General features: G+C 35.0%; 3 protein-coding genes across 3 annotated transcripts; all 3 read left to right on the top strand.

Moving 5' to 3' along the window:
• The first annotated feature begins 1,415 nt into the window (after window positions 1-1,415).
• On the top strand, window positions 1,416-1,991 carry LOC141661332 (protein FAR1-RELATED SEQUENCE 5-like). Its single transcript, XM_074468317.1, has one exon. It carries the CDS (start codon window positions 1,416-1,418, stop codon window positions 1,989-1,991), a length of 576 nt encoding a protein of 191 aa, XP_074324418.1.
• Window positions 1,992-7,990: 5,999 nt separating this feature from the next.
• Window positions 7,991-8,746, top strand: LOC141723337 (uncharacterized). Its single transcript, XM_074525132.1, has one exon. It carries the CDS (start codon window positions 8,253-8,255, stop codon window positions 8,517-8,519), a length of 267 nt encoding a protein of 88 aa, XP_074381233.1. The 5' UTR covers window positions 7,991-8,252; the 3' UTR covers window positions 8,520-8,746.
• A 1,492-nt stretch (window positions 8,747-10,238) lies between these two features.
• On the top strand, window positions 10,239-26,221 carry LOC141659581 (myosin-11-like). The gene is made up of 38 exons (XM_074466525.1): window positions 10,239-10,441; window positions 12,077-12,205; window positions 13,286-13,429; window positions 13,513-13,658; window positions 13,752-13,908; window positions 13,984-14,044; window positions 14,258-14,418; window positions 14,502-14,651; window positions 14,749-14,885; window positions 15,009-15,155; window positions 16,311-16,412; window positions 16,541-16,598; window positions 16,680-16,781; window positions 17,453-17,490; window positions 17,706-17,832; window positions 17,952-18,134; window positions 18,330-18,461; window positions 18,538-18,647; window positions 18,771-18,831; window positions 19,078-19,255; window positions 19,416-19,621; window positions 19,718-19,837; window positions 20,411-20,509; window positions 20,712-20,933; window positions 21,934-22,073; window positions 22,914-23,025; window positions 23,117-23,164; window positions 23,258-23,503; window positions 23,603-23,758; window positions 23,851-24,051; window positions 24,187-24,330; window positions 24,530-24,600; window positions 24,705-24,804; window positions 24,872-24,928; window positions 25,029-25,085; window positions 25,186-25,266; window positions 25,403-25,485; window positions 25,654-26,221. Exons 1-38 carry the CDS (start codon window positions 10,439-10,441, stop codon window positions 25,775-25,777), a joined length of 4,593 nt encoding a protein of 1,530 aa, XP_074322626.1. The 5' UTR covers window positions 10,239-10,438; the 3' UTR covers window positions 25,778-26,221.
• The last annotated feature ends 174 nt before the right edge of the window (window positions 26,222-26,395 follow it).

The raw sequence follows: 26,395 nt of genomic DNA, 5'->3' as shown, positions 1-26,395 counted from the left end.
ATTAGGGGCGGACCGCGGAAATTTTCCGCGGTTGGGGGTGTTGCTCCCTTATCCCCAGCAACCCGACACCCTCCCCCACCACACAAACCAACAAAAAATCCTCAACAAAATTCTACTTGGAGAGTGACCAATTTAGGCGAATTTTGGGCATTTTTATCAAGAAATTCAAGTAGTTTTGTCAACTCAAGGTATATTTTTTGTCTTAAATTTTACATTTTCATGGCGGATAAATTATTTGCTCGTATGTTTCGTCATAAACGTCAAAATGAAAGAAAGAGGCTATTGATCATAATTTACATCTTGATGATTTAAATACCAGTGAAGAACCCAAAACCCCTGTATATGTTGAAGATGATGATTTTCTAGATAGAAATGAAGAATTTATTAATTTAGATGACGATTTAGTTGATGTTGAAGATGAAAATGAGGTTGAAAACGAGGTTGAAAATGATAGTGATAATGTTGAGGGTGAGGATGAAGATGATAATGTAGAGGATGCAAATTTGTATGAAAATGTTGATGGGGGGAGTTCTATATTTGAATCAAATTTTTCAAAGCATGGATGAGGCCGGTCAATTTTTTAGGGCTTATGCTTTACGAAATGGATTTGCTATTAAAATTCAAGCTAGCCATCGTAATAAAGACAACGAGATATATGGTCGTTTATATGTTTGTAGGCTTTATGGAAAAAGTGTCATCGCCGAGAGTAGTCAAAATAAACGGCGTAGAGAGGTTCTTTCTAAAAGCGAGTGCAAGGTGAGGATGTATGTCAATTATCAAAAGAAAAAACGTCACTGGGAGGTAACTAGCCTTGAATTGGTACACAACCACGGTCTTGTTTCCCCTAATAAGATGAATTTGGTACAACGAGAAAGACATGTCAACACCGCAACCCGAAGTTTGATTAAAACGCTTTATGGTTCGGGGGTTCATAATTGTCAAGTGATCAATGTGATTGGTAACATTCATGGAGGTAATGATAAAGTTGGTTTCAATGTTCAACATGTTAGGAATGTGTTAAGAGATGAGAGGAAGAAAATGTTTTAGATTAGTGACGCCCAAGCGGGGTTGGACTTGTTGCATAGGTTGAATGAAGAAAGTGGTTCTAAATATTTTATTAGGACCGAAGTCGATGAAGAGAATCGCTTGAAGTGTCTAGTATGGATTGATCTGAGATGTATAATGGCTTACCAAAATTTTGGCGATGTTATGGCTTTTGATACCACTTATCGGACAAATAGGTATGCAATGCCATTTGTCCCATTTACCGGAGTCAATCATCATTATCAATCGGTAATTTTTGGGTTTGCATTGATGCGGAATGAACACGCGTCGACTTTTGAGTGGATTCTTCTTGGCTTGAAGGTGTGGGGAATAATCCTCCATTAACTATAATCACGGATCAAGATCAAGCCATGACAAACGCTATTGCGGTTGTACTCCCGAATACAACCCATTTATTGTGTTCTTGGCACATTAGTCAAAAATTCCCCGAGAAATTAGCTCATTATTATTCGGCTTTTCCGGAATTCAAGACGGACTTCAACCATTGCATTTATAAATCTCTCACCGAATGTGTTTTTGAGGCTAGATGGGCGTCGTTTATGGAAAAGTATCACGTAGAAGATCATAAATGGTTAAATGGGTTATATGAGTTGAAGCACAAGTGGATTCCTGCATATACTAGAAACAAATTTTCGGCATTTCAAAATAGTACATCGAGGAGTGAGGGAATGAATTCTTTCTTTGATAAGTATGTGAGTTCGACAACGGGTTTGAAGGAATTCATTGAAAATGCCCAAAAAGTATTGGCAAGGCAATTCATGAGGGAGAAGGAAGAAGATTATGTCACCATTAATCTAAAACGTCCCATGAAATTGCATACCACATTGGAGTATCATGCTTCTTGTATCTACACTAAGGAAATGTTTAGAAGATTTCAAGATGAATTAGTTGAGTCTTCAAAATACTTTGTTCGAAAAGACCGATGAGCTGGTGAAGAACCATGAAGTAGGGATTCATGAAATAATAGACGGGTTTCCTCTCCCATATACCTCCAGTGTGAATCTCCTCCTCCCGACTCCTTAGCAATCCCTGAAAATATATATGAATGCAACAAGTAAAATGAATGCAACATGTAAAATGAATGCAACAACTAAAATGTATTAGATAACTAAAATGTATTAGCAATGAGTAACGAACAATACCATATAAGTGTATATGATCCTGTCATCAACCCATGTTCCTGGAGCCAGAGTCTGCATAGTTGATGCATGGACGTGATAGTCCTGAACACTAAGACCACCGGGAATCCTCGGCGCCATCCCAAAGCCCCATCCCCAATCTGAATATATAGCATTCTTCTTTGTCATGCTGAGACTCTTAGTGATACTCCACTTGTCCTCTTTCATCCTGCGGGATGCAAGCTTCGCGGGCCTACTAGATGAGGCAATAGCCTGGGGTGGCTGAGACATATGCTGGGATGGCTGTGTCATGTCAACGACATCCTGGGAAGGAATGGCTGGAATGTCAAAGTCGTCAGCCAAAGGTGCAATGAAATCTGATTTTATGTTCTGAAATGTGGGAGGTCTGTAGGCGGGTCCTTTGATCTTCTTCATCAACCGAGAGAGTGGTGTGAGGAAGGTACCAGAAATCCTCCCAAACTCCTCCACAAACTCAGGAGGAACCCTAGCATCCAGCTGCTTGAACATATTAATCCCGGCAACCATCTGCAAACAAAAACAAGCAAACATTTTTTCATAATTCCACAAAGATATCATATCATCAAGATTAAATACGTGTGAATGCAAATTTTGTAGTGTGTGGTGGTGTAATGTGAAATATGCATATTTATAAAACACTTACAACTTCATATCCCTCGAGGCTATCATACAACTCCCTCGTCTTGTACTGCTGCTGAGGTTGTGGATCGGGCTTCCCTATGCGCATACTAGATATATCAGCATACCACGCCATGTAATCAGCCTCCGAAGCTATGTCTACCGAGTCATCAACAAGTCTATCCAAATCTGAACAGAACCTGACCCATTTGCCAATATCAATAAACCACCGCACCAGCCAATCCTCCCCTGCAAACGTGGCATCCTTAGCCCCCTATAACCGACCATGTTCACCGGGGCCCGTGAAATCTAGGGACTAGAACCAAACTGTCTCGACACCCTGTCCGGATGCTGCCACTCGACCACGTCATAACATATAAGGGGAACTCGACCGCACCCAGCTAACTGTGCCTGTATCATCTCACTGTCCATAACATCCTCGAACCTAACATACGGCCTCCAGACCACCTCATCACCAGCAACACCATCAAACTCACCCCTATAGAACGATAAGTTGTGGTGATGACCTGACATCCTGCGCTTCTTCGAAACCCCGACATGAGTATCACTAGAATAGGCCCATCCCTCAGCAACCGGATAATCCTCCTGACCGGGAGATCGTAAAGGCACGCCAATACGAGGAAATCTCTCGTAAGACCAAACTTGTAACACCCAGACACAACAAGCAATGCTCTTGCTGCCCTTCCTTGCAACAATCTCCAAACGCCGGTATATATGAGCTAACACAGCTACACCCCAAGCATAATAAGGAATCTCCCGCACATTAATCAATGGGTGCATATACCGAACATGAATAAAAGACCGGTTGATGCTGGGGAAGAGGATACAACCCATAAGGAATAGCAGATACGCCTTGGTATGTACAACCATGGCCCTCATATTGTTCTTCTCAGGCTTCTGTGCACCATATCTCTCAAACAACCACCCTAGCTTGATGTTATTCCGATACAAAGCCTCCTTCACCTCCTCCACGGTCAAAGGCTCAAACCAGTTATTAGCAAAATACGCAGCCTTGTTCTCTATCACCCCACAAGTCAGTGCATCCCCCTGAACTGGCAACCCTAGAATAAACCCTACATCCTCCAGTGTAACAGTCATCTTCCCCTGCCTCGTGAAGAAATTGTTGGTCTCAGGTTTCCAACGCTCTACCAAAGCAGATATCAACCGAGTGTCAGTAGCCAAGACAACAGCAGGGTCTGCAAAAATCCCAAACCCAAGCATGTGTAGCAATTCCCGCTGTGGTCTCCTTAACTTCCACAAGTGCAATGACTTGTTCCCCGAATAACTCTGCAACTCATCTCTCCCTGCACCATCCCAAACATCCTCACTAACATGATACCAATTATCCCAAATAACATTATGCGCGTTTGGACCCGACAACATATTCCCGAAATCACCAAAATTATCCATACCTGAAAATATTGTCAACATAATTCATCAATCACCACAATAAAAACACCACATACACAATTAAACAATTACCACATATATAATCACCTAAATTAACCCTAATTTCATAAATTATAAATTCTTAATATAATTAGAATTTAACCTAATTTTATCAATAAATTCTATTTTTACACTAAATAATTCGAAATTAACACTAATTCAGTTCAAATTTCACACAATTTTTTCATTAAATTCGAATTTCACACTATTTTTTCATTAAATTCGAAATTAACTAAATTAATTCAAAAATATTTCGATTTTACCAAATTATGCAAATTCGATTTTACCAAATTTATCCACCAAGTTAATTCACTAATTAAATTCGATTTTAACCAGTAATTTATCCTAAATATAATTCGAATTTAAATTTTCATTAAATATATCCTAAAAAATGAATTAAATAAATCGAAATTAAATTTAAAATTAAATAAATCCTAAAAAACGAATTAAACTAATTGAAATCAACACTAATTTATCCTAAAAATCTATTAAATTAATCCTAAAAAATGATTTAAATTAAACTAATCGAAATCAACACTAATTTAAATTAAAACTAAATATTTTCCAAAACATTTTAAAAATTCGAATTTAATCATACTATATTTTATATGAAAATTCATTACAAGGATTAATACATTAATTAATCCTAAAAATTTGAATTACATACATAAAATCAGATCTACACTAAGAAAATATGTGAATATTTTGCTGATTGTTGTGAGTGTTCTGCTTCTGTTGGAGTTGTTGCTGCTGCTGTATATATTGCTGCGGCTGTGTGGCTGATTTTCCGCGGTCTCTTATGCAGATTTAATTTCCACCCGTTAGATCCGCCATCCAACAGTGGAAAGAGTGTTTGTTGTATACCGGTCTACAACAAACGTTTGTTGTAGACGGCCCCCTATGAAAATTTATCAGAAGTAGTAAAATTTTATAATATAAAAATTAACTACAACCATCATTTTATTCCACTACATCCACTTTTTATGTTAAATAATGATTGCTTATCTACTTATCTTATTTTTTTCATACTAAATTACATTTATTCTTAATTTCCGTGCCTATTTTATTCGTAAAGAACCGAACGAGACAGAGAATTTAACACAATTTCACAGAAATGCGATATTTTGAGTGCCACGGCGCCAACCGAGTAAATCTGAACTTGCTATTAACATAACACCCTATAATTATTCTAATAATTACTCACATGATTTCTGACTTTGACTTATTGATCTTGTGTGATTTTACGATAGACAAAAGTTTGAACTTAAAAAGACGTGCTGCTTGAGTCAAAAATACCCCCCTCCTATTTTTAGTTGTCCTGGATTTTTCACCGCTAAATTTATCAATTTTTAATCAGAACTAGAATTTATAAGTATATTATTTTAAAAAAAATTAAAAATTACAATGTCAAATGATTTAAATGTAGTATTTAATAATGATATAATTGTTAAAAATATTTTTAATTATATAATATACAAATTTCAATGAAATTTGATCACTAAAAGTCAAAACTCATCAAAAATCAAAATTGGATAAGTAATTAGGGAAGACAATAATCAAAAAATCCCATTATCAAGATATTTGGCCTTCCAAAAGTGCAAATCGTCTTATGCATCTCTATTTTTTTTTAAAATACGCCTGATGCGTATTTTCAGGTGTTGCATAGGGCATTGAATCGAGCATGATAAATTACAAGAAATATATATATATATATATATATATATATGATATTTTGGATCAAAATTGTTAAATGGATGGGAAGGCTATGAAAATAGGGATGAGGGGATATATTAGAATCATAATTTTTATATTTCTAGTATTCCCTCCGTCCTTTTGATTTGTTATCAAAAGGATTGGACACAGAGATTAAGAAATATGTATAAAATAGTGAAAAAGAGAAAGAAAAGTGTATGAAATGGCGTGATCCGTTGATTTTTAATGTATAAAAGACAGATAGTGGAGTAAAAGTAGTGTGAAAAGGAAGAAAAAGTGGGGAAATAAGGGAACCTATTGACTATTTTTAGTAAGTTTTGAAATGTAAAGAAATGAATAAGACATCAAAAAAAGGAAAGTGTAAAGAAATGAAAAAGACAGAGGGAGTAATATTTTGCATTATTTAATGTTTATTAATTATGGGATCAAAATGAACATATATTGCTTTGAAATTTCCTAGAATAAAACCAAATGGGGAAGAAAATGTCACCACATAGCCACATCTACTAAGCTGACTTTTTCTTCTACTACTACACAAGTGTTATTTGAAACTTTATGTATTTTTTTATTTGTTTATGCAAACTCGTAGACACTTTCTTTTGTGATTAAATTAAACCATACTTATGTAGCTAGAGTATTGGGTGAGAATTAGAATTAGTTCATATTGAATTTTCTTAGAAACTTCATATATTATGTGCTTTTTAATTTTTTATGTTGAGTAGAATTTGACATTAAAATTTCTATTATAGTATTTATGATCTTAATGCTATTTAGAAAATGTATTTAATATAATAGGATAAATTTATATTATTAATTATTGAAGATGTAATATAAGCATAACAATAGATAATACGCAGCCGCTGCCCTTCGGGTGCGCACTCCATAAACCCTACGGGCTCACACAATAGCCTGCAAACCACGTGAATCAAGATAAACCGTATTTAAGCGATAGACTCTGACTCAGGAGCCATAATCATAAATTCGCCTCCCGTTGGATTCGACCATGTGACTAAGAGGATAGTTATCCTCTTTTTAACCAACCCATGTATGCTCAATAATTAGACTTACAGTCTCACAAATAAATAAGTAAATGTTTTAATAAATCCGGGAGATAAACCTTTATTTGATGGAGTTCATTTCTATGAAGATCATATTTTTGTTAAAACCTTGGAGACCACCTATGTTCTGCAAGTAAAATTTTACATAAAAATGTTGTAAAACTTATTATTTTGTAAATTATGTTCTGTAAAGTCAATATTTTTTTTAAAATCTTGAAAATCATATACATATACATATACATATATATATATATATATTGCAGGTCGAACCTTACAAAATATTTTATTCTGCGAAACATGTCTAGTTTGCAGGGTATTTGTTCAGCTTGCAGAACATACACATTTTACTTATCAAATTAAGAATCTTTAACAATTTTAATGAATTACCGATATTTGAATAACATACTTTACAAAATAATATATTTTATAGTGTTTTGATCGAAGGATTGTCTTCGAGATCTCCGATAAAATAATAGTTTTGATAGAACTCGACTCTTATTTTATGTCCAAGAAGAGATAAACCTTTATTATATGTCAAGACACAATTTTACAAATTATATAACAATATTACGTGTAATATCTATCAATAATTATTAGTGAAAGTTTGAAGTCAACACAGCTACACAAAATGATAAACACATTACCAAACCAACAATACTCGTGTAATATTCTGCTAATTAAACAAAGTTACGTACATTTATAAAAATGCATTTGCAGAATACAAATCATAGTGAAATAGTGGCTACCTAGACTCGGTATTACACAAAATTAAAATAATAAAAATTCAAAGGTTCCGTGTAGTCTTGATTCTTAAACCTTTCTTTGTCAAACTTCTAACCGCGGCTTCCTAGTCAACTTCTCACCATACTCAACTCAAAACTATATATATATGCACCCTAACCCTACCTTGATTTCTGCATCCTCCAACACTTCTGTCCATACACATTTCAAAGATCTCTGTGCGGTTCGTACCGTTTGTCGTACCAAGTTCTGCGTTCGATTCAGGCCAGTCACGAGATTTGCTAGAACGGATACTTATTTGTATATGATATAAGCCTTGTTATTGAAAGAAAGAAAGAAAGATCACAGCAGTTCATATCAGTTGTCGTATCAAGTTTCGAGTTCGATTTACGCTCATCACGAGATTTGTTAGAACACTTCAATCCTCCAGATGTCGAAAAAATTGCAGGTAATTAAGATGATGGTGGTACTGGTACTGGTTATTGTATTGGCTGGTGTTGTTGAAGTTCAGGCACTGAGGCCCCTGGAGAAATATGATAAGATTGTTATTCAATCTCTTCCTCGGGGGCCGGTGAAATCGTCTGGCAAGAATCCATGCACTTATATTCCGGGAACCAAGAACAGCCGCAGATGCACATTGGCCGTTGATCGAGACACTGAAGTTCATTCTGGAGTTGCTGAATATAAGGCTAGTTAATGAAGATGCAAATACAGGCCCGCAAAGGGGTTGTCTCAATTGGTTAAAGAGAAGAAAACTATACTCTCTTCGAATCGGAGGAGAATTTATGATTATGCCAAAAAAAATGCAAATAGGTGATTGTAATTGACTTATGTTGTACTCAGATTATTTACTTAGCTAGTTTGTTATGATTTTGTAACTTCTCATATCAGCAACCTTGAATGTAAGTACTAACTGTAGCCAAGGTTGCATGTGGACCTGATCGAAATTTTCTTTTATTGACTCATTCTTATAATCAGGATTTCTTTTTATTTACATATATATTAGTGAATATTTTTTGTGATATCTCTTTTTTTGCTAATTAATTACACACGTGCACCCACCAGGAGTCGAACTATTGATATCCTGCAAGTGAGACAAGAGCTCGACCACTGCATCAACCCTTCATCGACATATATTTTTTTTGTGATATCTCTCTCTCTTTCAATAGAGTTGATGGAACAATTTGGTAAGAAAATAATTGAGATTTATAATACGTCTTAAATTTCGACGAGAATAACTCAGTAGATCGTGACAGGCCCCGCATCAAGATTGAATTAAAAATAGATTATTGATGTCAGAAAAACTCTGAAAAAGTGCATCACTTAATATTTTTTCCCATATTTATTATAAATTTGCCGTTGGTTTGAAATTTGTTATTATAAAAATAAAGACCAAATGGATCGGTACGAAAATATACATTTTATGAATATATATTAAAATAGATAATTTTTTTTTAAAATTTATCAGTTACCTCTCTTATCCCTGTTAGGATGTGCCTCCGAGCAAGTTGTGTAGGATGTATTCCTTTTTTCATCAAAAACTGAATAGACATGTTTTAACGTGTGTTTCGTGAATATTTTGGACGGAACTATGTGTTTTTAGACATTTTGATTAGTTAATCCTAAGAATGAGGTATTTTGGACTATTTTTTCTATGATTAATGATTGTTTTTATTATATATATCATAAATAATAAATGTAATATGTTACTGGTGGGAGTCGAACGTTATACCTCTCCGGTAATAAATTTTAAAATTATATCTAACAGGTTTTATCAATTTATAATTCGATGCTCTGAATTGAGTGATAAAATGACGAACAATCAAATTTTCAATATTTCGTCTCTAATATAATAGTATAGATAGATAATATACTCCTCGACAAGGGCAATTATCAAATAAAAAGGCACGCTTTGTACAAATGATATGCAATCCCGAAACAAAATTGTTACCCCTAAATCTTATACTCGCATTTTAATATATAAAGTATATTTTTATATTTAAAATTTGAACATTAAATTTTTATATATATGGAAAAAATTAAAATAATTTATGAAACTATATTTTAAAATAGTTTTAAAATGTGTATCAAGTACTCTACTCAATATTGTACAAAATTCAACGGGACAAAGGGTATATTAAAAAATTGTGAAATAATTATTTTGCAATACACAGTAAAATCTCTATAAATAAATATTCGATAAAATAATAATCAAATGTATATTTTTGACTGTATTTTTGAGACAATGTATTTTTGACCTCGATTTATCTAATTGAGACAATGTATTTTTGACCTCAAATTTCATCAAATGAATATTTTTTTCTATCTCAACATAATTGAGACAATGATTTTTGACCTCGATTTATCTAAGTAAAGATTAAGAAATGCAAGTGTTGAGAGAGATAGAAGCCACAAAATCTCCTAGAAATTGGTTTATGAGAGAGAGAGGAGGAGGATCCGAATTCACAGCTTGCTCTGCTTTGAACAATGTCTATACCAACATTTACCAAAAGAAGAGAGAGAAAAACCAAAAACATTCATCACACTCTGTACAAGTTATGCAAATTCATCCAAGATTTCAACAACCCCTTTTGTTTTCTTGATTGATTTGTTAAAATGGTACGTGGGATCTTCTTGAATTTTTGCCCCTAATTTATTTTCTTGCTCTGTTTGTAGGTTCAATATAGATGCATGCATGTAATTTTTTTAATCTTTTGGTATGGGCTGCAGACTGCAGTTACTTTGTTTTTACTGCTAATGAAATTTGATGGAAATTGGTGTTCTTGTGGTTATTTGTAATGTGGATACTGTGAACTACTCGATTAAGTAAAAGTTTATCAGTTTTGGAATTAGGGCACAAGAAATGTTTTAGTTTAATTTTTTGTTCTTTTTTCGCAAATTTAGTGCGAACAGAGTGTAGTAGGTGGTCCCCTCGGGTAGCTCAACTGGTTGAGGCCGGGACTTTAGAGGCTTATCATCCAGTACCTAGGTTCGATTCCAAGTGAACGCTCGGATATAAGTAGGGGTTATGGTGGGATGTTGTGCTAGCCCTTTCTAGGATTAGTCGAGGTGTGTGTAAGCTAGTCCGGACACCTTATCAAAAAAAGGTGGTCCAATCTTGTTTGAGTTTTGGAGTGTTATTGAAATGTATCGTGCTTGTTGTTCTCTTGTAAGTGCGATTGCATTATGTTAAAAATCTGATAAGAACAAGTTCAGGGTATTGCATAGTATCATAGGAATTACTTAATTAGAATTGCACATACAATGGAAGAGGGTACCTTTTTCTTAGTTCAAGATATGGCAGTAGATTTCAAATTTCCCTAGTCGAAGCTATTGAATGTTAACTTTGATTGGGAATATACAAAAATGTGTTTCACAACAAATCACGGGAAAAAGTTTGTGGATAGAGTTTGAGAAAACGCTTAGTGGTAATCCTTATTTTTCCTGTCCATGAACTTCTAAGAATATGAAGTGCATAATTTGTGTCAGCTTACTGTATCAAGTTGGTCACTGAACTGAAAACGATATCAAGATAGTCACTAAAGTCAGCAACGAGTACACTCAATTTTCAATTGTGATTTTCTATAGTAACTGCGTGCCTTCTAGACTTTCTCTCCCTGATAACCTGAAAGGCTGTATTCCATTTTTTTTTTGTAATCATGTTTTGAAATGCTGTACTTCCGGGATTCCAATTATTACTTATTAACAGCTTTAGGCTATATCTAGGAAAAAAAATCGCTTTGCCAGCAAAGAAAGTATAACACAGAATGCCTGGAAATTAAAGTAGGGAAGAATGTTTTACAGGAAAAGAGCAAACTTGACAAATTGATATAGTTCAGAACCCAGAAAAAGGTTTATGACACGTATAACACTAACATCACTTATCGATAAATGATGAGGTAGTGCATTAGTTAAATAACTGTTTTGGCATATATCTTCACTAGAACTTACAAATAATAGAAGATGCAATGATGGATTCCAAACATGCAACTCTCCAATAGTAGTTTGTAATTCTCTTGGTAATTTTTTTCATGCGACTGTTTGTGACAGTAGTAGATAGTTTTAGAAGTATGCTATAAAACTACATGATCACAAGATGAATTTGCAGGGACTCAAGACTTAGCAAAAGAAAATAATCGTATTTTTAAGAAAAAATTTATTCACATTTATTTGCTCAGAGTTTTCTACTTCTATGTGCATTTTAGAATCGGGATGCCACAATCTGATATGCTTATGTATGAATAAATGCCACAGGGCACGGTGGTGAACATTATTGTTGGGACACATGTTTGGGTTGAAGACCAAACAGAAGCATGGACTGATGGACAGGTAACAAAGATTAAAGGGGATCAAGCTGAAATTCTGGGTGCTAATGGGAAACAGGTACAATGCTATAACTTAGCTATGTTTCATTTTATGTTGATGGTCGATTTTGGTATGTTTGTATATGCATCAATGTTTTTCAAAAAACGCGAAACAATGGAATGATAAAACTACCATTACCTTTCTCCTACATTGGTTGGTGCAATCTTTCACTGTAACTGTTTTACATCTAACGGATAGATCTTGTTTCGTTATATAGATTCTTGATTATTTCTCCATTTCTAATTCTTAAAGGCATACCTAGCCTCAAATCTGTAGATTATCTGTAATTCTTACTTATAATATTTGGGTACTTGTTATCTCCTCATTGTCCATATGTACCCTATATAAACCAAACATACCAGGTTATCCCTAACATATCTATATATGGTATGCGAACGTTTATTAAACACTAAAGATATTGTATGGTCCTTACATCAGTTAGTTAGTCCCTATGACATGCATCGAGTGCAGAGACTCTTAACTTTGTACCTTATGAGGTGTTCGTAAGTTACCAAGTCTTATTATGCAGGCAGATACAATCTACCCACACTACCCAGGTTGTGAACAGATAAATTTTCACATGTTTCCCAATCTTTATTTAAGGTGTTCCTTGTCAATTACAATTTAGAATTAGAGGTTACATGATTTTTTCAACAACAATTTTATCATGTTAGATACAGTTTTTCAACTTGCAAGTCCAAGTATACTCAATTTATAAAATCTTCCCATGAAATGCTGGCTTAGAAATCGAATGAGCATCCCAAGAAAAGGTAAGTTACACTCTTGTTAAAACTGGATTTTCTTCAAGTACTGTTTGTTTTGGAATCCTTGATCAGTAGTCACATGCCGGTCTAATAACAGTAACTCCTCAATTTTAAGCTCGAATCTGAATTATCTATTGAATGTCACGTGCCAGCCAGTCCAATAACACTAGCTTCTGAATTTTAGCAAGCATAATCGGGTGTGGTGACCAGAATTCTCATTTTAGAAGTATTTTCAACTGAAGAGTAAAGGGGACCTTTAATAAAAACGATGACTAAAACTTATACTTGATATTTATAGCGTCCTGCCCCTGCTGATCTTGCTTTATTCTTTTAGATTGTTGCCAAGTTATCAACACTATATCCAAAGGATATGGAAGCACCTGCTGGCGGTGTCGATGACATGACAAAGCTCTCTTATTTGCATGAACCTGGAGTCCTACAGAATCTGAGAATCAGATATGAACTCAATGAAATATACGTAAGCTTTTTAGCATTAACACATTTTAACATATCTACCCAAACTTGCAGTAATATATCTATTAATTTTTTATTATATGACAGACTTACACAGGAAATATTTTGATTGCAATTAATCCATTTCAAAGATTGCCTCATATCTACGATGCGCACATGATGCAACAATATAAGGGAGCACCATTTGGAGAATTAAATCCTCATGTTTTTGCAGTTGCTGATGTCGCATACAGGTTATATGCATGCCACAGATAGTTGTATGGTGGTACTCTAAAAAATATTAAGTTTTCTATTGATACTAATTAATTATTTGCTTGCTGAATTAGGGCAATGATTAATGAGAAAAAAAGCAATTCTATACTAGTCAGTGGTGAAAGCGGAGCGGGAAAAACTGAGACTACAAAAATGCTTATGCAGTATCTTGCCTATTTGGGTGGCCGGGCAGCTACCGAAGGACGTACAGTTGAACAACAAGTCCTTGAAGTATAATTTGATACTCTAGAAGTCAAGTATATTCATTTCTTTTCTGAAAACTTATGACTTTCAATCTTAATGCAGTCCAATCCGGTTCTTGAAGCATTTGGTAATGCTAAGACAGTCAGAAATAACAACTCCAGGTGTGACATTAGTTAGTTGTTGACTTAAATTGTCTGGTTTCAGATGTATCTCCACACGTTTCTTGCCAATTGAGTGATCTTATTTTATAGATGAATAGATAAGTAATGGTAAAAAGTAGTAGACCACATTCAGTCTGTTGTATATAATCTATATTAAGCACTATGTCCTTATGTTAATTTATGTCTTTCATACTTGCTATTGTTATATGCTGCAGCCGCTTTTGGTAAATTTGTTGAGATCCAGTTTGATACATATGGTAGAATATCTGGAGCAGCCATCAGGACTTATCTTTTGGAGAGATCCCGTGTTTGCCAAATTAGCGATCCTGAACGCAACTACCATTGCTTTTACCTTCTCTGTTCTGCACCACAGGAGGTTGATTCCTGCTGCTTTGAATTGCTTTCAACTATGTGCAAAATGATTAATATACAATCTTATAAACTGCGACCAATATGTAGGAAATTGATAAATATAAGCTGGGACACCCCAAAACATTTCACTATCTTAACCAGTCCAAATGCTATGAGTTGGTTGGTGTAAGTGATGCCCGTGACTATCTAGCGACTAGGAGAGCAATGGATATTGTTGGAATAGGTGAAAAGGATCAGGTATGACCTTTTTGATTTCCGTCATTTCACATACTAAAACTTAATTATGAATTTAACTGGGAGGACTATCTTTTTCTCTGTTTTGCTCTATTTTCAGGAAGCAATTTTCAGGGTTATTGCTGCAATACTTCATCTTGGTAACATTGAATTTGTCAAGGGAAAAGAAGCTGATTCATCAGTTCTCAAAGATGACAAATCCAAATTTCATCTTAAAATGACTGCAGAACTGCTAATGTATGTGTAATGGTGAAATCGCCTATGTTATTGTCATGGAGAATTCACCTTGAGATAGACACCAATTTAGGTATCATTTTCCTATGGACATGGTTACAATAGTACTTTTTATCTATATTTTAGGTGCGAAGCTGCAGGACTAGAAGATGCATTGTGTAAACGAGTGATGATCACTCCTGAAGAAGTTATAAAACGAAGTCTTGATCCTCTTAGTGCAGCTGTTAGCAGGGATGGCTTAGCTAAGACACTATATTCTCGATTGTTTGACTGGTAACACCCTCTTTTAATATTCACCAGTCACTAATATTCTGCAGTTCACTCAATAAAATTAGATTGTATGCTCTTACGACACTCCGTGTTGCATTCATCATCTAAAATAGGTGTAGGGTCATATGATTCTTGTTCTCTGTGGTATATATGAAGTCCATGATTGTTAGTTTTGCTCTCTCGCATTAGCGAAATACATGGCAAGTCAAAGAAGGATCAGACCAAATACACAGTCTCTGTAGAACAAATAGAATTATAAAGCAAACATGCTAGAAAGACCTTCAGGCTCTGGTAAATATTCTAGTGTGTCAAATCAAGACTATTATTTCTCAGATCACTGATCTATTTTTCCATGATGTCTCAAGAAGTTCTCTCTGATATTGTTGTCTTTGTGGAAACTCACTTTTTATCTCTATTTTACACCTGCAGAACGTTTATATTTTCTATAAATTATAAAAATTGATTCAATTATTACTCTTTACAGAGGTTATGCTTTTTTAGTCAAAAATTGTTGGTCCTGTAAGAGATTATACTACATCAATGTTGGAAATATGCTTTGTCTCATCTAAGCATTTGTTTTTTTAATGAAACAAATAGGCCATAGCATACTGCAAACAAGCGTGACATTGGGTTAGTTACAGGACTATTAGTATAATCTCAAGTGTTATCCTTCCAAACGAAAATAGCTCCTGAGTAAAACGCATCCAAGTAAAACAGAAACCAGTGCACAATATAGATAAAATATTTGAAGTCATAGTTCTCCTTTAAGGGTGCAGCCACCTTTGAAAGATTTTAATGGCTATCTCATGTAGTTGTGTACTAACATTATTCTAGATCCAGGAAAGGCACAGAAGTATCCGTTTGATTATGCATAATAACCAGCCCTTACATAACTTTTAACACGATCTTTGAAGTAGATAGCTGTCATCTATCCTATGATAAGATTAACTGGAAATGTGCAGCTATTATTATCCATTCTGGGTGACTATAACTGATGTAGCAGATAAATGTAAACCTGTGCCAAGCTCATATATATTGCATCTTCTCTCTGCCATGTTCGCGTTATTTTCTCTCTCATACTTTTCCCGTACTTCATAATTTGATACTTTCTGTTTTGTCTTGATTGACTTGGGGACACATCTTCTAAATACACTCTAGGTTGGTGGATAAGATTAATGATTCAATCGGACAAGATTCTACATCATCTTCTTTGATAGGGGTGCTTGACATCTATGGGTTTGAAAGCTTCAAGAATAACAGGTCGGAAACTAAGACTTATGATATATAATATGAAGAATGTGTATGATACTCTGATGTATTTAACTTATCCAGATATGCAGAATTGTTTTTGGGTTTAAGTATCTCTCATGTCATTATATGGTTTTCAGCTTTGAACAGTTTTGCATTAACTTCACAAATGAAAAGCTGCAGCAACACTTTAACCAGGTAGCCTAATATTATTTTTGACAATGTACACAAGATCACGGTTGTTTCCATGATACTTAATCATCTCATGTATAAATACAGCATGTATTCAAGATGGAGCAGGAGGAATATACAAAGGAGGCAATAGACTGGAGTTACATTGAGTTTGTTGATAACCAAGATGTTTTGGATCTCATTGAAAAGGTTATTTACTCTAAAATTTATTGCTTCTGCTTCAATGACCGCTAGGTTGTTTGTGTAACCCTAGAGTGAGTCAGTATGACAAAATCCTTATATACTGCCTAAAAGGTATGTACTTTTTATTAGTTTCGGACTTAAGTACGTCTCAAATTAACCTAAATACCAACAGAAAGGAGTTAGAAATGTGCTTTTGCAGCACTCAGTAAAGAGTGGTGTTCTCCTTTTCATAGTTTATGGTTATCACAGTTGATTACTTATTATATCCGAACTTTACTTGTGATACTGAAATACTGTTCTATTAAAAATTTATAAGATCTGCTGAAGTTTTGATGAGAAAGCTATAATTAGGAATTGGTTGGGTACCAGAGGAAGTTGAGTTGAATGTTTTAAAGTAAAAATATTTCAAAAACATCATCACTGAAAAACAAGTGAAAGTATCTTCATTTAAATTTCTAGTGACAAGACATTTCTGGCGTGAAAGAAGAAAAAGCCTCCCTCAAAGTCTTCCCTGGTTGTTTAAATATAATGAAAGAGCAATGATGTTCTTTTATTCTGTTGTAATACAGTACAGGAGTATACTTGTTTTCTAATTGGTAATCTAATACTTCCTGATCATTCTCATAAGAAATGTTACCGTTTGTTACATTTTCCTCTTTACCTTTTTTCCCTGGCAGAAACCTGGAGGAATCATTGCTCTTCTTGATGAAGCCTGGTATAGTACCTCCATCCACTTCTGTCAATTCTATTGGGTTATCTATTTCAAAATGCGAACACGGGTTTTAGTAATGCTATTGAGATCTTCTACTTGAGTCTTCCTGTCCATTGAAATTTCATTTGCTCCCTAACAGATTTTGAATTCTGAGATACTTGTGCTGAGTTTACTAATCAAAGCTCTCTTGAATCTCAATTATTTTTTTCTGCTTCCAGTATGTTCCCCAAGTCGACTCATGAAACATTTTCCACCAAGCTCTATTCAACTTTTAAGAATCACAAGCGCTTTGTCAAGCCAAAATTGTCTCTCACGGATTTCTCGATTGCGCATTACGCTGGAGAGGTATGTTTTGTTGCAAAAACATTATATATATATATCAGCTCCTTTAGAATCTATTTAGCTTCATTAATATTATAACGCTCTTTAAGAATCTATATAGCTTCATTAATATTTTTGTTCAGGTACAATACCAATCAGAGCAGTTTCTGGACAAAAATAAAGATTATGTGGTTCCTGAACATCAAGATCTCTTGAGTGCCTCCAAATGTTCTTTTGTAGAAGGGCTTTTTCCTCCAGAACCTGAAGAGCACACTAAAGCTTCCAATAAGTCTGCCAAATTTTCTTCAATTGGTTCACGTTTTAAGGTATATATTACATCAAGGATTGTGCTAAAACAGTTTGGTAACTTTAAAACTGGTATAACTAATGTCATAGCTATACTTTTTACCTACATGTCAATCTTGAAAATAGAGTACACAGTACACACTGCATTCAAGAATTCAAAAATAAGACTGGCATACCAGGTTTTTAGCTCATGTCTTTATTATTTAACTTTACAGCTACAACTGCATCAATTGATGGAGACATTAAATGCTACAGAGCCTCACTACATTAGATGTGTAAAGCCAAATAATCTTCTTAAACCTGGTGCATTTGAAAATGCAAATATCCTGCAGCAATTGCGCTGTGGCGTAAGTACATTTAAACTACCAGTTTTATTTTGCTATGCGCGTGTTTGTGTTGTATTGCTAACTGCTGTCCTTTTAGGGTGTTTTAGAGGCAATAAGAATAAGTTGTGCCGGATATCCTACTCGTCGTCCTTTTTTTGAGTTCATAAACAGATTTGGAATTCTTGCGCCTGAGTTCTTGAAAGGAAAGTAAGTGACTCAACCTAATTTACAGATGAAGGTCAATTATTTGCACATATTTAGCTATAACTTCGTAGCCAAAACAATTTTTGATCATTCTGAATTTTTCTTGAACTAATGATTTTGTTGCAGTTATGATGAAAAGGTTGCATGCAGAAACATCCTAGAGAAGAAAGGGCTAAAAGGCTTCCAGGTAATAACGCTAGTATATTTCTTCCATGGGTTATCATCCAGGCACTGATAAAAGCCTACACTCTGCACTAGTGCTAATATAAGACACAAGAAATGCTGTAGGTACTATAAACATTATTAAATTATGAGGATTGCATGATTCAAGATTGGTTTTGGGAAGGAACTAATAATTAGTAAGTGAAAATTAACAAGTAAACAATAAATGGCTACATTTGTTAAATTTCCTGAACATAAGATGGCTTTACAGATAGGTAAAACAAAGATATTTCTAAGAGCTGGTCAGATGGCTGAGTTAGATGCCCGAAGAACAGAGGTACTTAGTGATGCAGCCAACCGTATACAAAGGAGAGCAAAAACACATATTACTCGGAAACATTTTTTAGCTTTGCGAGAAGCTGCCATTTGCTTACAGTCATTTTGTAGAGGTAAATACATCTGAACTGTTTTACTGCTACAAACTACATTTTTTAAAATTATTAATTCAGTAATATCAAGTATCAGCATATTATATGGTTTTTTTTATTGTATATGCAAGTCCTATATATTGGTATTTAAAATATCTTATTGTTTTCCACCCAATGCTAGGTAAATTGGCTGGAAACCAATTCGAGGGGATGAAATTAGAGGCAGCTTCCACAAAGGTTCAGAAGGCTATTCGTAAATATCAGAAGTGGAAAGCTTTTACCAAACTCCGGATCTCTGTGCTTGTTCTGCAAACAGGTTTACGGGCAATGGATGCTCGTAAACAAATTAAAAGCAAGAAGCAGGCCAAAGCTGCAACTATAATTCAGGTTCAAGGTTTCATCAGTTATTATACAGTCTAAATATATAAATACTAAACTACTGAAAAATTCAGTTTTGAGATCTGAAACAATTTGGTTACTCAGGCTCAGTGGCGTTGCCATAAAGCTTCCTCGCGCTATAAACGTCTCAAGAGAGGATTAATAATTACCCAAGTCAGGTGGAGGGGACTACTTGCCAAAAGAGAGCTACGGAAGCTTAAAATGGTAGAGCATGCTAACTCTTCTGCATTCATGAAGTAGAAGAACATTCAGGATATAGCATATAACCTTAACAAAGTGCAACTGACATTGTTTGTTACATTCTTTAACAGTGTAACTGTTTAGAGCATCTGTTGATTGAAGATAGTTGAGTGTAATAGATTTCCAAGGTCTTGAGTCCAAATTGTGTCCAACAGATCACACCTACCAAGAATATATATTTATAGATAGATTTTTTGGCTCAGCTGGCATATAGTTTCCCGATGCTTAGTGTAGCTGCAGTTGTGCATGTATTTTCTCTATAATTTTGATGCATGAAATCTCAAATTAAAGACATTCATAACATATATAATTGAGTCCATTGTCCAACAGCATAGGCATATATATTGCACATCTTGAAACCTTAAATACAATGTTTTAGCCTCTTAAAAAATACCATATCATCATGTGTACGGAAGATATGGATGTGCATCTAACTCTGGTACATAATATTGGCATATATTAGGTTTTCTTTTTGAACAAAATACTCTCACATCCATGTCCTGCTCTTTGACTATTATGAGTTTAACCTCTTTGAAGGCTGCAAGGGACACTGGTTTATTAAAAGAGGCAAAGGATAAGCTTGAAAAACAATTGGAGGAACTCACATGGCGTCTTCAGCTGGAAAAACGTTTGAGGGTAAATAATCTGGCATATAATTAGTTCTATTCTGGTACAATCTTATAAATAAATCATGATTTCACATCAAATATGCTTTACAAGTAATTTATTTCATTATGCATACATTCATGATCTTAAGTTAATGCGTCTCTCCTGACAGTGGAGAATACAAATATCCTTGTTCCAGTCCTAATGCCAAAATGTGATATCATGTATGCAGACCGACTTGGAAGAAGCAAAAGCACAAGAAACAGCAAAGTTGAAGAATACTGTTGAAAGTTTGCGAAAGAAAGTTGATGAAACAAATGAACTGCTTGTCAAGGAAAAAGAAGCTGCTAAAAAGGCAATTGAAGAAGCTCCTCCTGTTATTAAGGAAAAAGAAGTATTTGTTCAAGATACCAAGCAGATTGAATCTTTAACTGCAGAAGTCGGCAATTTAAAGGTAACCCTGTATCATTACAATATGTAAAATTATTCATATTTAGAGAAGATTACAGATTACAACTACTGTGATAAGCAAATAGTATAGTTCTTTGTTGATGTAGAGGTGGAATTTTAAACATGACTGTTATGCCGATAACTCCATTAGCAAGCCTATGTTTTGAGTTCTACTCGAGGTTTGTATGAAGATTAGGGCTGTCCACTCAGTCTCGAAATATGTTTGTATATGACTGTCTCACAAGACCTGCTTAAGCTTTTATGGGAAGTGTTGATGTATCCGTCTCAATTATATTGGAGGTATTCATATAGCCGATCTTCTGCGAAAACATTTCTGATAAAGGGCAACAGAGCAACTGTAGTATGACCGATGTGGAACAGTGAATTAAAATATTAACCTGAATATAATTTATGTAATTATTTAGGATTAGATTCAAGTTGAAATTACTTAGGAATTTGGAGTTGGTACGACTTCCAGCGTTACTGGATTTGGCTGATGATAAGTTGCTTAGTCGAGGTGGCTTTCGACTTATTTTCATTTGACGTTGTGCATGGGAATTGATTGGGAAGTACTGCCAGTCCAGTGGTCGGCTTAATAATCTACACGATCTGATTTATTTTTTAACCTTAAGCATCGATTCATTACTAAACCCACTGTGCATAGTGCAGTACACAGCTTCAACTTAATATCAAGCATCTTTTGTTACTCTTGGTTTATTTGCATCCTCTGTCAGTTTAAAATATCATATGTGAAGTTCGGGGGTTCGGCTCACTGTAAAAGGAAGCCTCCCCATGACAAAGATCATAGGTTCACATCCTCACCCCCTCTTCCCTTAAATATATCTAATATAAGGTAATTGAAAATATCTGCGACAATTGACAAGATTAACCTAATGACGATATAATTTGACAATTATTTCAGCATAGAAAGTTTTTATGCTGCAAATGTTATTTTAACATTAATTACTATTCAGGCTACTTTCATATTCATGTTTTCTCTTCAGGCCTTGTTGCAGGCAGAGAAGCAAAATTCAGAAGATTTAGGACAAAAGTATTCTGAATCTGAAGAACGCAGCGAAGAAAGGCGCAAATTATTAGAAGAAACAGACGAGAAAGTTAATCAACTCCAGGAATCATTAAAAGGGTAATGTAGTATTAACATAAATATTTAAACTTCATTTTAAAAACATTTGGATCAAGAAATTACAGTATACTGGCTTCTCTCTGATATTTGTTTGCATGCAATCCTTTCCCTGTCAACTTCATGAAATGATGACTAAGAGACTTAACTTGGGAGAACAGACTCTCAAAATGAGGATTGGAATTTTATGAATCAAGTAATAAACTAGTCTGGAGACAAATAAATACTAGAACTCTGATGTAAAAACTTGGGAGCACAAACAGAACGATAAAATATGAAAATGGGCTGATGTACGATATCAGCAGTTCCGGTAACTTAACATTGTTTCTTCTGGTCCCATTTCCCCAATTTGTGTAGCAGATTTACCATAAAACATAGATCAAATGTAATAGAAAAACAAATTCAGCTAAAGTGGAAGGTAAACATGCAAGTTAGTTGACTATTTGGTCATTTAGCTTATGAAAGTAAACTCTATCTTAATCCATTTAGTATGAAGAAACAAATGTTAGTCTGTCGATTACTGATCTATTCATGACCATCAAAATATCCCTCTATAACAGCGTTCTCTAGTCCCTAGTTACCCGTGTTTCTAATTTCATAGTAATATGCATTTCAAGATACTCTTACGAATTTGTGGTCAATGGTATGCATAACATGATTGCTGGCCAGTGCCAGATTTCGATCTTTTCATATAAAGCATAGAGTTGATAGTTTGGCAACATATTTTCTTAAAGAGTTATCTGAAAAGCTTTTAAAAGTACCAACATCACTAAGATTGGGTACTTTTCAACATGCATTTTTATATTGTCGGTTAAGCTTATTGAAATCATTCTTTGCAACCAGGTTAGAAGAGAAGCTAAACAATCTAGAGTCGGAGAATAAAGTTCTTCGTCAACAGGCTGTTTCCATTGCACCCAACAAGTTCCTCTCTGGACGTTCAAAATCTATTCTTCAGGTATCCTTGGATTAAATTCCGAAATGTCAAAATGTGACTTTTTCAATCTATGGAAGGTTTGATAGGTGTTTCTGCTCTAAATCTTTCTCAGAGGGGTAGTGAAAGTGGTCATCTACATGTGGATACAAGGAATCCTTTGGTATCTCTACTTCCATCGCCATCGTCTTGTAGAATATACATTATAGTGTACCCTTCATAACTCGTGATTGTTGTTTACCTCAAAACAAATCAGGATATGCATAGCCCTTCGATGATGCAAAGAGAAATGGATGACAAACCACAAAAGTCACTCAATGAGAAACAACAGGAGAATCAGGAGTTGCTTCTACAGTGTGTTGCAAAACCATTGGGCTTTGCAGGGAGTAGACCAGTTGCAGCCTGTTTAATTTACAAGTGCCTGGTGCAGTGGAGATCTTTCGAAGTTGAGAGGACTAGTATTTTTGAGCGTATCATTCATACAATTGGTCACGCCATTGAGGTACTTGAAATGGTGAATTTTATTTATATTATTTAAGCTCACCGTCTTTGATTTAAAAAGTTTAGTTCATAACTTGCACTTAGCCATGTTGGCTTGAAGACACAGGAAAGCAATGATGTCTTGGCCTACTGGTTGTCCAATGCTTCAACCCTCTTGCAGCTCCTTCAGCGCACATTAAAAGCAAGTGGCTCACCTGGACTATCTCCATTGCGTCGTCGATCCTCATCGGCTGCTCTGTTTGGGAGAATGACTTCAGTATGTCAGTTTAAAATTAAACTATATTTCAATTGTGAGTTTCCATTGTTCTTTCTGCGCAGGTGTTTATTGATTTTTTTTTTGTTCACCAGAGTTTTCGGGGAACACCTACAGGAGCTAATCTTACCTATGTGAATGGTACTGGTGGAGTAGATACTTTGCATCGAGTAGAAGCCAAGTATCCATCTTTGCTTTTCAAGCAACAACTTACAGCTTATGTCGAAAAAATCTATGGAATGATTCGAGACAATTTAAAGAAAGAGATATCTCCATTGCTTGGATTGTGTATTCAGGTAATTTTTGTTAAACATTTTTCGACTACTCTTTCCAGTCTACTACACACCCTTGAAACTTCCTGCAATGATAATTATTTTAAATTTTTCTTCTACTGAGATGCTTGCATGACACTTTTGTTGACATGACATAAGGCGCCAAGGACCTCCAGAGCAAGTTTGGTTAAGGGCTCATCACGGTCAATTGCAACTTCTGCTGCCCAGCTAGCTTTGATTGCTCACTGGCAAGGAATTGTGAAGAGCCTTGGGATTTTTTTAAGAACTCTGCAAGAAAATCATGTTAGCGGAACTTCTTTTTTTCAGCTTGTTTATAAAAGTTACTTCCCTCATTACCATTGTATTTACATTTAACGGTATCCCTCCTAGTTTTATGAATTATACTAGACTTCTGTCCCCATACGCTTGCATCATTTGGATCTTTCTTATAATTTTTTACTTTTTTGTTGAATGACTGGCTCCTTCTCTTTATTTTTTTCAGGTACCCCCCTTTTTGGTCCGTAAAGTATTTACACAAATATTTTCTTTCATCAACGTTCAGCTTTTTAATAGGTTCTGACCCTCTGCGATCTGTACGTGCATCTTCCAGTCTTAATAGAGAAGAGAGATGTCTCATCTAATTTTTTTATATTTTCTATTAATTTATTTTGCTGCAGCCTTCTGCTAAGAAGGGAATGCTGTTCATTTAGTAATGGTGAATATGTGAAAGCTGGAATGGCCGAATTGGAACACTGGTGTTTCAAGGCAACCGAGGAGGTACACTAAATCATTTTTACTTTATTTAGTGCCAATTCATTTTACTAAACATAAAAATTTAATGCAGTACTCGGGTTCAGCTTGGGATGAGCTAAAACATATTAGACAGGCAATAGCATTTCTGGTAAGTCATATGTTTTCCGCATACCATTGTTTTGTCGAAACTTGACCATACTTAACATTATCGCCATATGAAATCTTTCTAATAATTTACTTAAATGCAGGTTGTGCATCAAAAGCCAAAGAAAACATTGGATGAGATAAGCAGTAACTTGTGCCCAGTAAGTAATATATATATTAGGCCTAAAATTGATGCAGGCTAAATATTTGTAACTTCAGATCATTCTTAGATCTCAACCAGCCTTTTGTTTTGTTCCACAGGTTCTCAGTATACAACAAATATATCGGATCAGTACAATGTACTGGGACGACAAGTATGGCTCACAAAGTGTGTCGCAAGAGGTAAGTTTAATAGTATTCTATGTTCCTTTTTGCCGTTTTTTTAATGATTCAACTCTCTGAATTGGAAGTTTTGTTTGAGACAGCATTTTGTTATTACACATACATTCGTACTCTACATACTGAAACAAACTTTCAGGTAATAGGCAGCATGAGGGTATTGATGACTGAAGATGCAAACAACGCAGTGAGCAACTCCTTTCTGTTGGATGATGATTCAAGGTTCTTATTCAAATCTTTTTATCTTAATATGCCTTCCTTTCTTTTATTTCATTGCTACTAAGTTCCCGATCCTAGATTCTTGTGCTACGAGCCAACTTGCTATTCACAAATTTTACCTTGTCGAAACCAGTTCTCAGTTCTGATGTTACCTAGTGGTCCATCATGCAGCATTCCGTTTTCAGTCGATGAACTATCAAAATCAATGGAACAAATAGAAATTGCAGACATGGAACCTCCAGATTTTCTCCGCAAGAATGCAAGCTTTAGTTTTCTACTTCCTCGACCAGACTAAGTACTCATGGATTATGTTACTCGGACTCGGCTAGAAGTGTCCGACATGGACATGTGTCCAGGTATCGGACTCGGCAACATTTTGAAAAATATACATGTGTTTGTTTAAAGTAGGTGTCCAAGTCCAAGTGTGCAAGTCCGAGTGTGCATGTCCGAGTGTCAAGTGTCCAACACAGGTACCCGGAGGTAAAATGAAGAGTCCTGCGACGATACTTGAGTATATTCCTGCATTGATGTCCAGCTAAACTACAATGTCCTAGCAGTGGGAAAAACATGATGTTCTGTAGAAAGGCAGTGTATGCTTATCTGCAGCAGGAGTGTTTCACCTGGCACAAAGATGTGTGATAAATCATCTACCCTTTTATTATATATATGGTTTTGTACAACTAGCTTTTCATTTTCCCCATTAATTTTTAGGTTTGTAGAAGGGGACATTTTTAGTTTTAATTATTAAGTATTTTTCGGTTTCGGTTCTAATTTTCGGAATCAGAAGAACGAATCAGAAGAACGTGCATGAGTGATAGCTGTTTGTATATTGGTAAAATCGGATCCAAGAATTTATTTTTTAGAAAAAGTCTGTCCCGATCCGATCCGACCCGAAAAAAGCGCAGTTAGACTC

Source organism: Apium graveolens, chromosome 5 (genome assembly GCF_009905375.1).
Source record: "Apium graveolens cultivar Ventura chromosome 5, ASM990537v1, whole genome shotgun sequence".
Taxonomy (NCBI): domain Eukaryota; kingdom Viridiplantae; phylum Streptophyta; class Magnoliopsida; order Apiales; family Apiaceae; genus Apium; species Apium graveolens.
This window is presented reverse-complemented; position numbering and strand designations above follow the sequence as displayed.

Excerpts from the sequence above, each read along its gene's own strand:
- LOC141723337 (XM_074525132.1), top strand. The coding sequence starts at position 8,253 with ATGTCGAAAAAATTGCAGGTAATTAAGATGATGGTGGTACTGGTACTG.
- LOC141661332 (XM_074468317.1), top strand. The coding sequence starts at position 1,416 with ATGACAAACGCTATTGCGGTTGTACTCCCGAATACAACCCATTTATTG.
- LOC141659581 (XM_074466525.1), top strand. Across the intron at positions 19,622-19,717 it reads AAGCTGCAACTATAATTCAG|GCTCAGTGGCGTTGCCATAA; the intron begins GTTCAAGGTTTC and ends TTGGTTACTCAG. Across the intron at positions 22,074-22,913 it reads CTCCAGGAATCATTAAAAGG|GTTAGAAGAGAAGCTAAACA; the intron begins GTAATGTAGTAT and ends CTTTGCAACCAG.